The 16,415-nt window shown below is 42.9% G+C and overlaps 1 protein-coding gene across 24 annotated transcripts in view; it reads left to right on the forward strand.

The window, feature by feature from the left end:
- Positions 1 to 1,379: 1,379 nt before the first annotated feature.
- CAMK2D (calcium/calmodulin dependent protein kinase II delta) overlaps positions 1,380 to 16,415 on the forward strand; it is a 172,340-nt gene continuing 157,304 nt past the window's right edge. For all 24 annotated transcript variants that reach the window (XM_089525907.1, XM_089525915.1, XM_089525916.1 and 21 more), the window contains exons 1-2: positions 1,380 to 1,674; positions 3,279 to 3,373. In XM_089525907.1, the coding sequence (XP_089382033.1) occupies positions 1,610 to 1,674; positions 3,279 to 3,373 (160 nt within the window). In that variant the 5' untranslated portion in view covers positions 1,380 to 1,609. The remainder of the gene's footprint in view (positions 1,675 to 3,278; positions 3,374 to 16,415) is intronic.

Below are 16,415 nucleotides of genomic sequence, written 5' to 3' on the forward strand. Positions count from 1 at the left end.
CTCCTCCTCCTCCTCCTCCTGGGTCGCGCGTGGGAGCGTGTCAATTATGACGTCACGCGGCGAAGAAGAACGCGGGTGGGAGTCGGAGGGGGCTCCTTCTTTCCTTTCCAGGCGGAGCTTATTATAAAGCCCTCCTCTGGCTGCAGAAGAGGCCAGCTGCGCTGAGCCTTTAAAGCCCCTCTGGCCCACGCTCTTCGCCAGCATCCTTCTTCTTCTTCTTCTTCGGGGAGATAAATAAAGCCATATGCAGAAGCCCTTCTCACTAGTGTCCTGGTTTGCCTTCTCCCACCATTGCCCCATTTTCAGGGAGACAAGTGGGGCTGTTTGGGGACTCCTCTTAGGGCTGCATCCAAACTGGAGGAATAACCCGGCTTGGCACCTCTTTTTGAAAAACACCCCTGGCTCCATGCTGTGGAATTCTGGGAATGGTACTCAGCCCTGGCCCCAGAGGGAGGCTACATGGTCTCACAAAACTGCAAACCCCAGAGCCTCGGTGGCTCTCTCTCTCTCTATATATAATACAGTAGCCCTTTCCAAAATTATATATATATATATACATATATATACCCGAAAGAACTACAGTAGCCCTTTCGAATATGTGTGTGTGTGTATATAATTTTGGAAAGGGCTAGTGTGTGTGTGTGTGTGTATATATATATATATATATATATATAATTTCCGAAAGGGCTACAGTCCCCGAACTGAGGCTGCTTTCTAGAAATAACCCAGGTATGTATGTATGTATATTTTATTGTTATACTTCTGTTGTAATCTGCCTTGATTCCCCCGGGAAAAGGCGGCATGTAAATATTATTATTATTATTATTATTATTATTATTATTATTATTATATCGTGACAGTAGAGGGTGACCAAAGGGGTGCCCCAACCAAGGCCCACCATGCCCAGCCTTTCCCTAGCCTGGAGCCTGGAGCCAGGGGCGTCGAAGCGGATGATCCCTCCGGTGCGGATGCGGAGTGCCAGCTGCAACAGCCCCTGGCGCCCCGTGAGTGTAACTCGAGCGGAGGGAGGGCAGGCGGAGGGAGCCGTCGCTAGAGGGAAGTGTGGGACTGGGAGAGGGAGGGAGGCGAGGACAAGGCGGCCCGAGAGGCTGAATGGTCGGCTCCATCCTCCCGGGAGCCGTCGGGAGGGCCATGGGGCGGCAGGGGGGCGCCGTCCAGCCCAGGGGGGCAGCCGAGGGGCCCTGAGGAGGAGGAGACAAGGACACCCCTTCATCCTCCTCCTCTTCTTCAGCCCTCTGCTGAGGCTTCCCTTTGGGCTTCCCTCCTCGGCTTCGGCGTAAAAAGAGGGCTGGAAGGGAAGAAGTTTGGAGGAGAAGCCCGCCTCTGCCTTCGCTCTGGCTCCCCCCACAAAGACACACACAAGACACACAAGAGTGGCAAAGAGGGAGGGGGATAGGAGGAGGAAGCCTCGCCCGGAGAAGGAGGAGGAGGAGGAGGCGGCTGAGAGGAAGAGGCAGCCCCGGCAGCCCTATCGCCACCTTCCCTCCCTCCCTCCCTCCGCCTCCTCCTCTTCTTCCCGCCCTTCCCTTCCCTTCCTCCGAGGCGGCGGCGGCGGCGGCGGAGGGAGCGGGAGCCAGGCGGACTGAGGATGGCTTCCACCGCCACCTGCACCAGGTTCACCGACGAGTATCAGCTCTTCGAGGAGCTCGGGAAGTAAGTGGAGACTGGCCTCGGAGGGAAGGAAAGAGGGAAGGGGAGCAGGGAACGAGGGAAGGGAAGGAGAGGAGGAGGGAGAGAAGGAAGGAAGAAGAGGGAAGGAAGGGAGGGAGGGAGGGAAGGAAGGAAGGAAGAAAGGAAGGAAGGAAGGAAGGAAGGAAGGAAGGGGAAAGAAGGAGGGAGGGAGAGAAGAAGCAAGGAGGGAAGGAAGGGAGAGGAATGAGGAAGGAAGGAAGGATGTAAGGAGGGAGAAAGGAAAAGAGGAAGGAAGGAAGGAGAAGAGGGAGGAAAGGGAAGGAAGGCGGGAGGGAGGGAGGAAGGAAGAAGGGGAGGAAGGAAACAGGGACAGAAGGAGGGAAGGAAGGAAGGAAAGAAGGAAGGGAGAGAGGAAGAAAGAAGGAGAGAGGGAGGAAAAGGGGGCAAGGGGTCATTTTGACGGCTGGGAGGAAAGCACCCTATTTTTGTTTTAAAGGAGGCGCAATGTGCGTGTTTGAAAAGAATGCTCCCAATGAACATGGCAGACCCTTTCCAAAAGAGCCTCGGGAAGAAGGCGTGTGTTGGGGGTCTGATCTCTGCCTGAGGCCAGAGCTTGGCACCGAGGGCATGGCGCCCCTAATCCCCCTTGCCACTCCCGGAGGGCTTTAACTGCCCTGGCTCAAGGCTACGGAATTCTGGGAGCTGGAGTTTGTTGTGGGGCCCAGAGCGGAGCCAGACAAAGAGTTAAAGCGGGGCCAAACCAGGTTATTTCTCCAGTGTGGATGCAGCCTAAAAATTCCCAGAATTGAACCATGGCAGCTCAAGTGGTGTCAAACCGGATTATTTCTGCAGTGTGGATACAGCCTATGAGAGTCCTGCTGGAGAGCCACATCTGAGGACACTGAAAAAGACAGCCGCCAGAAATCTGTGGCTGGTATAATGTACACCATTCTATGCTGGAGATCTCTGCTGTTATGGGAATGGAGTGCTTGGGATTCAGTGGACTAGGTCTTGGTTTCCCCTTGCATTTGCCTATCATCCAAAAAAGTGCCACATTTTGTTATTTAAAAGATGTGACAATGTTTGAGGACTGTGTTATAAACAGCCGGGTGCTTTCTCTGCCAGGGAATTGTAAATGAAGGCTCCTGCCCAGAACTGCTTCTATGAGGATTTATTGCATCCTACCCACTCCAGTGAGGCAAGAGTGTTTATGCTTAAATAAATACAAAGTGCCATGTTTACAGGAGGAGCGGAGGGCCTTTTGTTTACTCAGTGCCATTTTTGTGAAAATGCTTTCAGTCACAGGAACATATCCAGTGACTCTGAGTAAAAGAATTGTCAAAAAATGTACCCAACACCTGCGAAAAACCATAGAGGATTCTTGCCTGTCAGTGCTGCCACTTGTAATGAGATGTGCATTTAACAATATGGCTTAGGCTTGCATCTTAAATACTCTTTACTGTTACAGTCCATCCAATTCAGTCTCAATGTCGTGTTGTGTTCATTTCCCTGCCTTCGGTATCGACACTGTTCAAATCAGCTGCTGTTCCCAGTTTTTAGATAATGTTTCTTGAGGAGCCCGCTCCCAGCTGACACTGATCTTTCTCTGGTGTATTGGTTTGCAGGGGGGCTTTTTCGGTGGTGAGAAGATGCATGAAAATCACAACGGGACAAGAATATGCTGCCAAAATTATCAACACTAAAAAGCTGTCAGCAAGGGGTGGGTATTTCCCCGAGCATATGTACGGTCTTGTGTGTAATGTGTATTAAAATGCATTGTGGTGTGTAAGCAGATTGACTAGAGGGAGTAAAACGGGGGACATCTCTTCTCCTTTCCTCAATGGATTTCTGTGTTTTGGAAGAACAAATCACCCCATATTTCTATGCTGCTGCATAGATTGCCTGCAGTACTAGTTAGATGAACTATTTGGAGTTGTCAGCTTTACATTATCTCTATTACGTTTTGAGGAAATGCCTTTTCTGTCTTGCTGGAGCTCCCACTGAAGAAAAGGAGGTCAAATCTTAATTGAACCACACTCTCCTATTTTATTTACACATGAGCTCAGGCATATTAACAGGGAAATGTCCCGCTTCTCTCACATTTGGGGCTAAAAGGCTGTCTAATTTCATCAGATGATTTGTGAGCTGTGTCTATAGTGATTTTTTTTTTAAATCACTTCATTTAAAATACCATAACATTTTCTCCTTTATGACTTCTAGATTTGCCTCCTTATTTCATAGTACATATGCAAGATCCATTTTTAAACTCATAGTGCTTCCTTCAAAATATACAGGCAGATTCCACTTCTCCCAAGGAAGTCCTATTGAAATGGGTGGATGTTGCACAAGATTCAGCTTCCTGTTGTTTTCAGGAATGCTTCTGCAGGAACATTTCCCATTGGATTACATCCTATATGTATACATTTGGCTAGTCCAACTAATGAAAGTAGTCCTTATGGTGTTATGTTTGTTCTTGGTAAATCCACCCTGATGTGCTCCTATAGGGATGTTGAGGATTACGGATTATTCTCTGTTAACATCTGTACTTTCATGTTAATTTCTGGCCTTTTTGCAAGCATGGAAATGAACGGAGCCATTTTTTCAGCCTGCAGACCTTTGGTTTGTGCCCTGAATTTTCTTTTTAACAGATTGGCAAAAAACATAGGACAAGCTTTTGCCTGCCTGAGCTTTTTTCTTTTTTATGGGCTAATTTTATTAGTGTGTTGTTTTTGCACACACTGTGAACCTCTGATGTAGGCATGACAGTTTAAAAGAATAGTGTTCTTACACTGCCATTTAAAACCTGACATTGGCAGTCTGATTTAATGCATGCTTGTTCATGAGAAGGGCACAGAAAGTTAAATGGGAAGTGTAGCCTGATCCTATACATGTTTTCTCAGAAGTAGTTTGGCTAGAGGTGGAAATAGATCCACTAGCTTAAGATGCGTTTTGAAGCAACTGTGTCTAGAACATTAGGTGTGTGAGTGTGTCTGTTTTGGCTGGTGTGTGCAATGAATCATAGAATCATAGAGTTGGAAGAGACCACAAGGGCCATCCAGTCCAATCCCCTGCCATGCAGGAACTCTCAATCAAAGCATCCTTGATAGATAGCCATCCAGCCTCTGTTTAAAGACGTCCAGGTAACTGAAGTTGTTGCATTTCAACTTCAGCTACCTACATACCTTTAAGGTTTTCATTTTAATTAACCCACATGCTATGCAAGCTTTATTGAAAATGGTTGAAAAGTTATGATAAGGCTTACTAGATCAAACTACTTTTGTGGCTGCAATATACCGTTATTAATCAGATAGGAATCCTGCTTGAATCTTGCATTCTATATTCTTGACATACCGAACAAACAATAAGAAATTTCCAGGACATTTTGGAGACTGTCTGAACTACCAGAATATATACGTAGTTGCAGCTAGGTTGGATGTAGACAATAAGAACTATACATACGAAACATCACAAGCCCTATTCAGTTTTATATGTAGTTTTAATTAACACCCCCCCCCCCCCAATATGATCAGGCTGCAACAGTTAGTCCTTTGTATCTGTGTTCATACCTTGTGCCAGTAGTCCACAGTTGCCCTTCTAGAAGTTCCTGTCTATATGGCCAATTGTCGTTAGTCCCAGGAGTTGGAGTCCAAAAACATTTGGTCCACAAAGTGCGAGAACAACTGTCCTGTTATCATGTTACCCACTGAGTGACCTTGAGCAAACCACATTCTCTCAGCTTCAGGGGAAGGCAATAGCTCACCTTCTCTGAACGAATCTTACTAAGATAACCCCATGACAGGGTCGCCTTAATGTCGCCTTAAATTGAGAATGACTTGAATGCACACAGCAACAACAATAGAACAACATGTCACACTCCTCAGTTGATGGGAAATGTTTCATTCACCATCCACACATGGAAGGCAATGAGAGTGGAAATGAATGGGAGATGGAACTAAACTCATCCTCGTTTTTCTCATCTTTTTCTTCCTTCTCATATATTAATTAAAGTCACATACAGAAAGGGACACTATGGCTCACTGGTTAAGAAGCTGACTCTGAGATGATATGAAGAGCCCCAGCTTCTGTCAACCTAGCACTTCAAAATTTATTTATTGATTGATTTCACTTCTATGCCATCTTTCTCCCAAAAAAGGGACCCAAGGTGGGTAACAAGATAAAACATTATTACTGAAAGCATGTAAAAGTGCAAGTCAGTAAATAGGTATTACTGAGAGATAGAGGAGCAGTATTTCAGTTTTTACCTAGTGGAGAGTAATCAGAAATGATGTCAGCTGTGATAATGTATATTTGTTTACCTTAAGGCACATGATTTTTAAATTGCTACTTAGTTACTGCTTAACTTCTAGCCACATGCATTACATTTTTTTAAATGCCCGACATTGTTGGTACAAACAGTGTTGATCTGTAAGTGTTTGCTCTAGAGATCAGTTTCTAAGATAGCTTGTTTGTAAGCAACTGGTATAGACAGTAGAGCAGAATTAAATACTCACCCTCTGAACTGGAAGAAAAAGTAAAGTGCAAATAAATGAATAACCCTGGCTTGATGTCCTGATATGATGTGCCTGTTCTTGAAGGCCATCTCGCATAATAGATGAACATCACTTGGTTCTTCCAGATGTGATGTCTCTCATATGAGTGTGAGAAAAGACCCACTTTCAAAATATTTTATTTGAGATGATATGAAGAGACAGGAAAGTCCTAGCTGCAGTAGTTTTCTGTGGATTTTCCAGGCTATGTGGTCTCGTTTTGGAAGAATTTATAACTGACATTTCTCCTGCATCTGTGGCCAATATCGTCAGAGGGTCAGCCACAGATGCAGGCTAAACATCAGGAATAAATTATTCCAGAACATGGCAGAATAACCCAGAAAACCTACAGAAAACTATGGACACTGGCCATGAAAGCCGTCGACTTCACCTAGCTGCAGTGTTTGGTGCTGTAGCCATCACAATGAGCATGCATCTGTGAGGCAGCCCTTGAGTATTGTGAATTTTATCAGTGTGCCAGGAGCTTGTTTTCCCTTGTTTTATATTTCTAATATATACATTAGAAATCACATGGGTAAATAAGTGTTCTGGGTTTGGTTTTACACATCTAATCTTACTTTTGATTTTCCTGATATCGTTGTGTGACCTTTGTAACACCCAAGCATATTTTATTTCGGGCATTTGTATCCATAATCCTCAGAATGTAACAGGTTGTTCTGGTGCATCCAGTTTGTGGATCTGTTGCTTCTTTGATGCTTCCTGCTCTCTGCACCATTTGTTGTTGTTGAGCTAATGAATACAGTATTTTTATCTTTTGAAAATACTGTTAATGGCATTAATTCACAATTTAATGATGACAAACAGAAGAGCTGCTTTGGTAAAAAAAATATTCCTTTCAATAAAATAAGAGTATATGTGTAAGATGATTGCTACTAGCATAACATTCTGTGGAGCATATGCATTAAACATGTTTTATAAGCCAAATTCACAGTTGCTGGTGAGAAAGGACAAAAGGTAGTGTACTTCATTCTGCAGCACCTTTCTTGCCCTATCCAACTATTCTCCTTTTGTCTCCACTGATTCTACTGTCCCCTAATAGTTACTTTCTCCTCTTTTCATTTTGATTTGGTTCTCTCCACTTTCTGTTTACCCCTTCTCTCTCCTAATCTCCTGTTTATTGTTCAGCCTCTCCACCTTGCCTCTTTTCTCTTGTTTCTTGTGAGGAAATAATGCTGAGCTTTTGAAAAATGCTAGCTGAAAATGAGTTGCTTACTCTAATCAATATATTTCTCTCTTTCCCTCTGAATAAAGTGGAGGCCATAAGAACAGGGAACTCACTCTTTCCCCTTTTTTTTCCCAGGTGGAGGTGCTTGGATCTGAACAGATCGAATCATTCTCTGCCATTACATTGTACACAGTAGCTTATTCGGGCCTCATTCTTCCTCAATTCTTCCCCAAATCCTCTGATCTACTGTGTAGTTTCAGGAACCGGAAAGTGGTAGTGGGGTGTGAGCCTGCTCCGCTTCTTGAAATGATCAACAATGAATATAATGAACTCAGAAGAAAGGTATCACAGGATGTGCCTTCCCTAAGACTGAACTAAACACCTTTTGCTTGTGTAATCAGCCTTGGCTTTCAGGGGTTTCTCCGCATGGGTGAAAAACACTGTACTCACCCCGAAGTTAGTGCTGGCACTCCTGACAATGTACAGCTACTTTTGGAGAGGATACATGTTTTTCTGCCCTTATTCCAACTTTGTTCCAAATTAAGCAAAGTTGGGGAAAATCCCAGTGTTTTCCGGAAGCCCAGCAGTGACCTTGGGTCATTTTGGCATGAGGACAACTGGATTAGGCCCAATTTGGCCCAGTCCAGTTGTCCCTATGCCAAGAGCCATGTCATCCCCCTTCTTTGCAATGAGCAGCACAGAGAAATTGGATGTCCTATTATGGAAGGCACCACCACTTTGCAGGCAGGAGCTCTCTGTAAAGCTTGCCCAGCATGCTGCCACTTCTGCTGAGGACAGAAATAGGCACCCAGACTCCTTCTGTATCACATGTTTGCAGAAGCAGTGGTGTGCTAGATAGAGTTCCTGCCTATGAGGAAGTGACACTCTGAAAATGGGGATGGGCCAACCTAGTCAATGTGGTCTTGGGCCAGCTTGCCCATGTTTTCAACAATGTGGTATTGCATTGGATTCAGCCTGGTCCGTGTGATCGCTATTGTGGTCAGTTCAGGGCATAATACTCCAGACTGGCCCCAGATTAAACAGCCATTGTAGATGCGCCCCCAAGAAGAGCCCTGTTGATAAGACCAAAAGTTCATCTAGTCCAGCCTCATAATCCCCATGATGGCCAGCAGATGTTGTTCAAAAACAGAAAAAGTACAAAGGTAATTGTACTCTTCCACTCACCGTGTAGCTGATAACAATCTCAGCTAATAAATCTATCCTCTGTGATTGGCCAATCCTAGTTACTTTATGCTTTAAGGAAAATAATAGCTTACCTTTTAGCTCAAGAGCCTTCTGCTTGGCCATTATCTGCATGGCATCCTTTGCTTCTGGAAATATCCCATAGAGACATGATGGCATTATGAATGAACACTCCTAGTCTGTGGAAATTTGTCAGTTCAATGGGCTGAGGTCCTGCCCCATCTCCTGTTTCTCATTTTATCTAAGTACATGGTAGACCTGCTTTTTCTAGACTATAAACCAGGACCTTTGGGAGTTTTGGGGGCATAAAGTCCATGTTTCTTTTTATTGTTGTCTACAGATCCTCTTAGGAGGTGAGTGGCTGCCCTTTCCTACTGCTAGTTTTTTTTTTTTTTTTTTTTTTTTTTGGGAGGGGTTCAACACAAACAAACAAACAGCTTCATTTATTTACTCCTTCATACTGAAATAGCAGTGTCTAAGCGGTTTACAACTGTAAGCTAATTGCCCCCAACAAGCTCGGTACTTGTTTTAGCGACCTCAGAAGATGCAAGCCTGAGTCAAGCTTGAACCCTTTTGCTGGTATTGAACTCACAACCTTATGGTTTTGAGTGAGTGGCTGCAGTACAGGCATTTAATCACTGCACCACCAGGGCTCTTTTTCAGTAAGGGGCTGAAAGAGGAACTGGTGAAGAACATGCCTTTATCTATAACTGTCTATAATTTAATAAGGAAGAATATGGAAACCTCACAATTTGATCACCAGAATAGCTTTAGGGCTGGAAATGTTCTAGTGTTTCCCAAAGGTTCTCATCATCAAGGGGTGGGGGGAAGCAGATTTTGGTACATCTGTGTAAACAGACGGCACTGAACAGGAAAGGTTCCTGTTCCAAAGATCCTACAGTTTAACTGTCAACATGGAGGGAAGACAGGAGACAACAAATGCTGTTGTACACATATGCTTAGCTTAATTATGGAACATAACTCTTTCTCCAGGCCAATCACCAAGGAAAATACAGTTTGCACTTACCAGGATGGTGCTGGATAGCATGATGCAGAAAAGGATACCTTAACCTAGGTCTAAGAACTGGCATCTTTTCAAACAAATTAAATTTGGAGGACCCTAGCTGCAGTGCTTCTCAGGTTAGAAAGTCAGGGCTTCAGATTGGAAATCACGCAGTGCATGAACACAGTGAGCTTTCTTGCAAGTGTAAAATGAATATCTGTTTCTGTGTCCTGTATTCCTTAGACTAAGAAAAGAAGTTAACCAGGCAGGTGCTGTGTTTGGTGCATGTTAACTAGTTGATGAAACCGACATTAAGTCTGTTGTTGTTTAAAAAAAAGATGTGTAATTTACCAAACAGTATTATGACTCATTATATTAGTCTTCTTAAACCTCAACCTCTCTAGATTTTCTGGTCTACCCTTCCCATGATCTTCATCATAGATTATGTTGGTTGGACCTGATGGTGGTTGCAGTCCAAAACAGCTGGAATGAACCAGGCTGGCCAAGGCTTCATAGATTGTTAAGAAGAACCTTGGAGGACCAGACTAATAGCCTTTCTAGAACAGTAACCTGTTTCCTGCAGTCGTCATCCTTGTCCATTAGGAACCACAAATAAATCACATGGGGAATTTATTTGGTTGGTGTTCCTCACAGCTGGTATTCAGAGACTTATGGCTGCTCTACTATAAAGCTGCCATGACAAGTATTCAGTCCTGAATTTTAGTTTGCAATCAGTTTGTCAGGGGATTCCCAAGCTAGAAAATCTCACATGTGCCCTAAAGACTAGCAGTGCTTTAGAAGTCTGGTATTGCAGCTTTGTCATGCAGACCCCATCCATCTTAACCCATCCAAAACACAGGCCCCATAGTCTTCAATCTACTAGCAGAAGGGTATGAACAGTTGAAAAGTGGCTTGTTCTTGGCATTTTCTGTTGGTTTAAATTAATCAGTTCTCATCACGGTGGTGCACTCCTTGTGTTTAAATCTGAAAGCACAGCCAATCCAAGGGCATGATGTACAGTGAGGTAGGTAATATGCAGCTAGTGAACCACATGCACTATATGTCCACATTTGGTGTTCATAGGGATGGGAATTCTGCAGACCAACAGTGACGTGGAACTCCCATGCCTGCTGAGGCTCAGTATAGCCTTAAAACTCTGCCCTCCCCCTCCATGCTGCCAAAATCCAGCAGGAAATCGCCACAGTAGCATTAAAACAAGCATTTCCTGCTTTTGTGTGTATGTGGCTTTTCTGTTCCCTGCTAATTCTGGGCACAGTGGCATGCATTGCAGTCTTCAGAAAGTCGAAGTAGGGAGCAAAATTGGCCTTAAGATATACCCAGAAAAAAAAAGAAGTGTAATAATAAATGGATAACATATAGGTAACATAGAAATGATGAATTAAAGTATTTATATACAAGAAGTAATTCAATATATTTTTAAAAAACCTAAAATGTGGCTGCGATACACTGCCTCTAACCTACAGTTCCTAGGTGTCATTGTGTGTAACTACATGCCCTTTGAAGGCAAAGGGAAATGAAGGAAGTTGCACATTCTCCAGGTCCACTTGCAGTTGCCAGGCTATTTTCAATTTATGTGGAGGAGAATTTTCCCACCTCTAGAGAAAATTATGCTGGTATTCCACTAAATATTGTAAACCTTGGGCATTAGATGTGTCTGACGGAGAGTGCTAAATTTATTGTCACTAAAGTTGGGTAGAAATAATTCATTCTAATATATTAAATTAAATCTGAATTGTGTTCCTGACAGCTGGTGGATAAATTGTCCACTAAAAATATCATATGATTTCTGTAAAGCCAGTTCCATTTACTCAGTCATTGTTAAATGGTGCATCTGAGGAGTGTGTAATCACTGCCATTAAAGGAGGAATTATCTTCCCATCCCACCTCTCCCAAAGTGGCTTTCACTAATTTTCTGAAGCTAAATGTGCTGTCCTCGCCAGTATATTTGTCAGAGATACTGCTATGAGCTTCTTTACAGGTTTTACTTAATGAATATTCTTACCTGCCTAAAAGGCAATCAGTGCTCAACATTCTTTCTAATTGCCAGTGAAATCAAAACAACCTCTTTAAATAATCAGCCTTTTCTTCCACATTAGACTTTTTTTTAATCAGGAAGGTACATGGAATAGAAACTTCCTTTACTCCTAGAACAAGCTAGGTTCTGGGCTATCATCTTCCTAAAATGTAAATATATTTGGTTATTTGAGAGGTGAGAATGTTCACCGATGGCTAGCCACATTATGTGGTTTATCTACTTTATTGTTATTAGTTGTGGCTTTCTCCAAAACCTAGAAATTGTAGCCACTATTTTTAGAAAAATTGCAGAAAATTTTTGTGCTATGTACCTTAAATATTGTTTTTTTTAAAGGGGAAAGGAGGGCAGAAGAAAATAAGAGAGAAAGAGTAGAAAACTGTATTTAAAAACAAAAGAGTTTTGGCAGAAATGGATGAAATCTGCAAGACTGGTTGCTTCTTTTGAGGAGATCAGGACCATTGTCCTATGTTTTAATGGTTACTTGTTATGAAAATAGCATACACTATAGTGTTGGTCCTAGTTAAGAAACCTGCAACACCTGGGGAGGATAGGTGCACTGTTTTCTCTTTCTTTCCTTCCTTCCTCTTATGTGGTGGTGCTGGAAGGAAATACTAAAATGGAGGGGAAGGAGGAATAGAATTTTCTTCCCCTTACTGTCCTCTCGGATTTTATGGCAATTTAAAAGAATACTGTATTTTAATTGAGCTGGTGCATTGTGAGAAATTTGCAGAATTTCAGAACAATAAGTACATGGGGCTGCCTTGTCAGGTTGAATGACAAATAATTTTAGAGTACTACTTGTTTTCTGCACAACAATCACCAACATCAGAGGAAGTATAAGAGGACAGTGGTGGATGTTGATAGTGAAGCATATCATGGCAGAGACAGAAGAATAGCCAGCATTTTCTAAGCAAGTACCCCATGCTACCCCATTTGATGTTCCATTGACCCCACCAAAACATTACTGCTTTCTGAAGTAAGAACTAGTGTAAAGCACCAAATACTGGGTCAGTGGCAGGTGAATTTTACACTGATGATACTACAGAATCATCTGTGGTATGTGAGGGCAAGGTGCTAGGTCAGTGGAAAGTCTGTGTAGTAACTGTTTTATCAAGGTAACAATTATTTTAAAAAGATTGTGATTGGCAGGCAGTCTACATGTGTAACAAGAAAATACTATTCTATAAAATCCTCTCCCTTGCTTTAAGGAGCATAATGTTTCGTACTCTTAATAGTTGCTAGTGGCTATGCAATAAAAACTTGACCAAATGTGGCTTCCTAAGCCCCAAATGAGCTAGCTGGAAACTTCTTTTCTGGTGCCTTTTCAGATGTTACACTATGACTATTGTAAATCCAAGCCTTGGCCCTGATTTAGCAGCAGATTTGCCCTTTTCCTGTATGACCATTTTCTCCAGCCTGTTACCCATTCTCTCCCCTCATCCCCAGCAGAAAAAAGACCATCTAAGTGCATCCATGGATTGTTGTATTTTAGCAGGTTTTTTGTATTTCAGGAACACTCTGCTCCTGAACAACAGGAAGCTCCAAGATCAACACAATCCATGCCTGCACTGAAATGTTGGCTGTCATGTGGTCCTAAAACCATGTGTTCTGCAGAATAAGAGTCTGCATAGCTACTATCAGATAGTGTAGCAACCAAGAGGAAGTTAGTCTGAGGTGTTGAAGTCAATTCCTCTGTGTACAAACTGTATGAAATATGTAAATAGAAGGGCATATTTTCATTAGGAGGAGAGCATGTTAACAACTGATCGCCAATTGTTGATTTTGAGTTCTAAGTGCACACCAGCCTTAATATGCCAGCTTCCCATCCCCTTTTGTTGTTTTCATGACAGACTAAAGCTGGGGAGGACAATGAAAGCCACAGTCTCTTCCTGTAACCTAAGAGCACCTGCTTTGTTCACAGCTTGCTGATCTTGACAGAAGGCCAAAAAACCCCACTTTCACAATTTTCTCTGCAAATATAGCAAAATGAATGCCTGTTTTGACTCATTTCTTCCTTTGAACATTGTTGAATGCTTCAGTGAGAAACGTCTCCTTTTTGCATCACTACCTGCTAACTTTGCATGAGCAGTTTGAGGATTTTAAGAGTTATACTGAAGAGCCACCACACCCTTTTCCTTCTTCCTTGGACAGTTGTAGAATGTATCATTGAAATATGTAACAAATCACCTTCTTGTTTCACTATTTTACTTTAAGTTAATCAGGCCTGGAAGTTAAAGGAAACATCTGCTTTGGGTCATAGGGCCCCATAAATCCAATCTGTCAGTTTATCCTTGGATGTATTGTGGAACCATCCATGCGTGTTTATTTATAGGTGTATATTTATAACTCTCTTCCTCTTCATGTAATCCCAGTGTTACTGAAGATCTTTTGTGCAGCAGAATCTGTATACATAATAATAGCAGCTGTAGTGCATGTTGTCTTTTGGGTAGGATAATTGAACTGGTTAGGTTTCTTGCTTCCCTTTGTCATTGTTGTTTTTGTGCTAGAGGCTGGACATTTGTCTTGCCTGCAAAACCTTAAGAAAAAACATTAGTCTCTCCGAATGCTTTTAATTCCAAAGTGTTTGTTTCTGTTTCTGTTGCTGATTGAGTTCAGTGTTCATAAAAATAATATTAACTGATCGCTTTTATCTTCCAGATAAGAACTGGGTGTTTCCCTATTAAAATTTAACTAACATGCCTTACTTGCAACCTACCTCATTACAGATCTGTTTTGATATTCTGCAGAAGTTCTTGGTAGTGTACAATAAAAGGGCTATTTTGTGGCCCCTGTTTTGACTATGTTTTCAATACCAAAAGTACCAAAAGAATCGGGAAATTGCCTGGAAAAAGAAAGTGGAGTATTCATATAACTCAAGTTTTGCATAAATATAGTAGACATTTGAGTGGCAATATCTAAATATCACTTTCATTCCATTGTGTTGGTCTAAAAATATTTGGCACAAAGCATTTCTTCAATAACATTTCTGCACTATGGGATTCATAGGTTTGAAGGTACCTTTACTATGGGATTCATAGGTTTGAAGGTGCATAAATAAGTGATAAGGCAAAGGCAAATCTCCTCTGAACAAATCTTGACAAGAAAACCCAATTGATAGGGTCAGCATAAGTTGGAAATGGCTTGAAGGCACACAACAGTAAATATGTATGCTCTCCAATGTTATATTAGGCATTGTAGGATTTAGTGAGATTAAAGTTGAATTTAGTGTATGGAACAAGAAGCAGAATATGAGAATCAATGGGAATCAAACTGAACAAACAGCACCCTGAAGCATTCAACTATCACAGGCAAAAGATGGTGACTAGCATTCTGTGGTAAGAGTAGTGCTATGACAGAAATATGCAAAACCTATGGGATCTATGTATAACCTGTTTGTTCAACCTGTCTGTTTAATTTCTACAAAATGAAAGCAACTTATTTCCATAAAGTTTGTTTTGATTATTAAGACAAGGGCTCATCTATAAAGGCAAGAATACTCTGGGCTGCCCTGGATTCCCCTGTTACCTCCACAATCAGCTATCTACACATGCATCACCGCTGTCACCCGGAGCTGCTGTTGCTGGCAGAAGTTGCTCCCTCTAAGGTCAGAAACAAAGTGCCCAATGTCGATCACATGGCCGAGTACCTTATTGTGACCTCAGAGGAAGTGATTTGTGAGAGTGACAGTACTGCCAGACAACAGCAGGGATACATATGTAGGTAGGTGCCCAGCATTGCTATGGAGTTGGTGAGGTTTTTCTGCAAAATTCAAAGAAAAGGTGAGTTACTGAAAAACAGTTTAAGGCTCGTATGATGTGGATTCAATACAGAACTGCCCTTATGTGGTGAAAACAGCCCTCACTCGAATTGGAGATTTGGCCTGTATTATGAAGACAAGTATTTGGACAGGTTGGGACCATTTTGTTTGGCCTGTGTAGATGAACTCTACCTGTGACAGTTATTTTGAATGCCTTTTATTTCTGAAGCATCTAAAGTAAATCTGTTCTGTGTACATGCTTTCTTCCCACCCACTCCTGTGTTGGATTATATCTAAATTTGTGCTCAACTGAGAACTGATATAGTATAGTACTTAGACTTAGGCTCAAAACACAGTGGAGAAATAATTCAGTTCGAGACCGCTTTAACTGCTCTGGCTCAGTGCTAGGGAATCCTGGGAATTGCAGTTTCTCAGACAGAACGCTAAATGTCTCACAAAACTACAGTTCCCAGGATTCCCTTGCACTGAGCCAGGACAGTAAAAGCAGTCTCAAACTGGATTATTTCTCCAGTGTGTTTTGGATCTTAGTTCTCATATGAGAATTACAGTAGTATGCTAAAGAACACCATTGCTTTACCACTTGTTCTGATTGCCATGGGTTTCAGGTCTCAATTTAGGATGCTGAGGCGCATTACAGACGGCCCAGAAGGGGCAGTCTCGCGCCGCCGCCGGTTGCAGCATCCGGGAACCGCTGCAGCCAAACAGCACAGTTCCCGGACGCTGCAAAGAAGGAGTGCAATTTTCGCGCTCCTTCTTGTGGCCCGGAAGAGATGCTGCAAGTGCCAAAGCGTGCACTCGCGGCGTCACTTCCGCCGCGCGACGTGCGGACGCAGAGCATCCGCTACGTCAAAATGGCGGCGCCCATCTGTATGCGGCACCGCCATTTTGACGTAGCCATTACGCGTGAGGGGCAAGGCGCGTCAGGAAGCGTCGCCCCTCACACGTAATGATGGTGCGATGACGGCGCCTCATGGGCCTGTCTGTAACGC

Source organism: Sceloporus occidentalis, unplaced genomic scaffold, assembly GCF_023333645.1.
Source record: "Sceloporus occidentalis isolate IW3139 unplaced genomic scaffold, rSceOcc1.0.p SCAF_5, whole genome shotgun sequence".
Classification (NCBI taxonomy): Eukaryota; Metazoa; Chordata; class Lepidosauria; order Squamata; family Phrynosomatidae; genus Sceloporus; species Sceloporus occidentalis.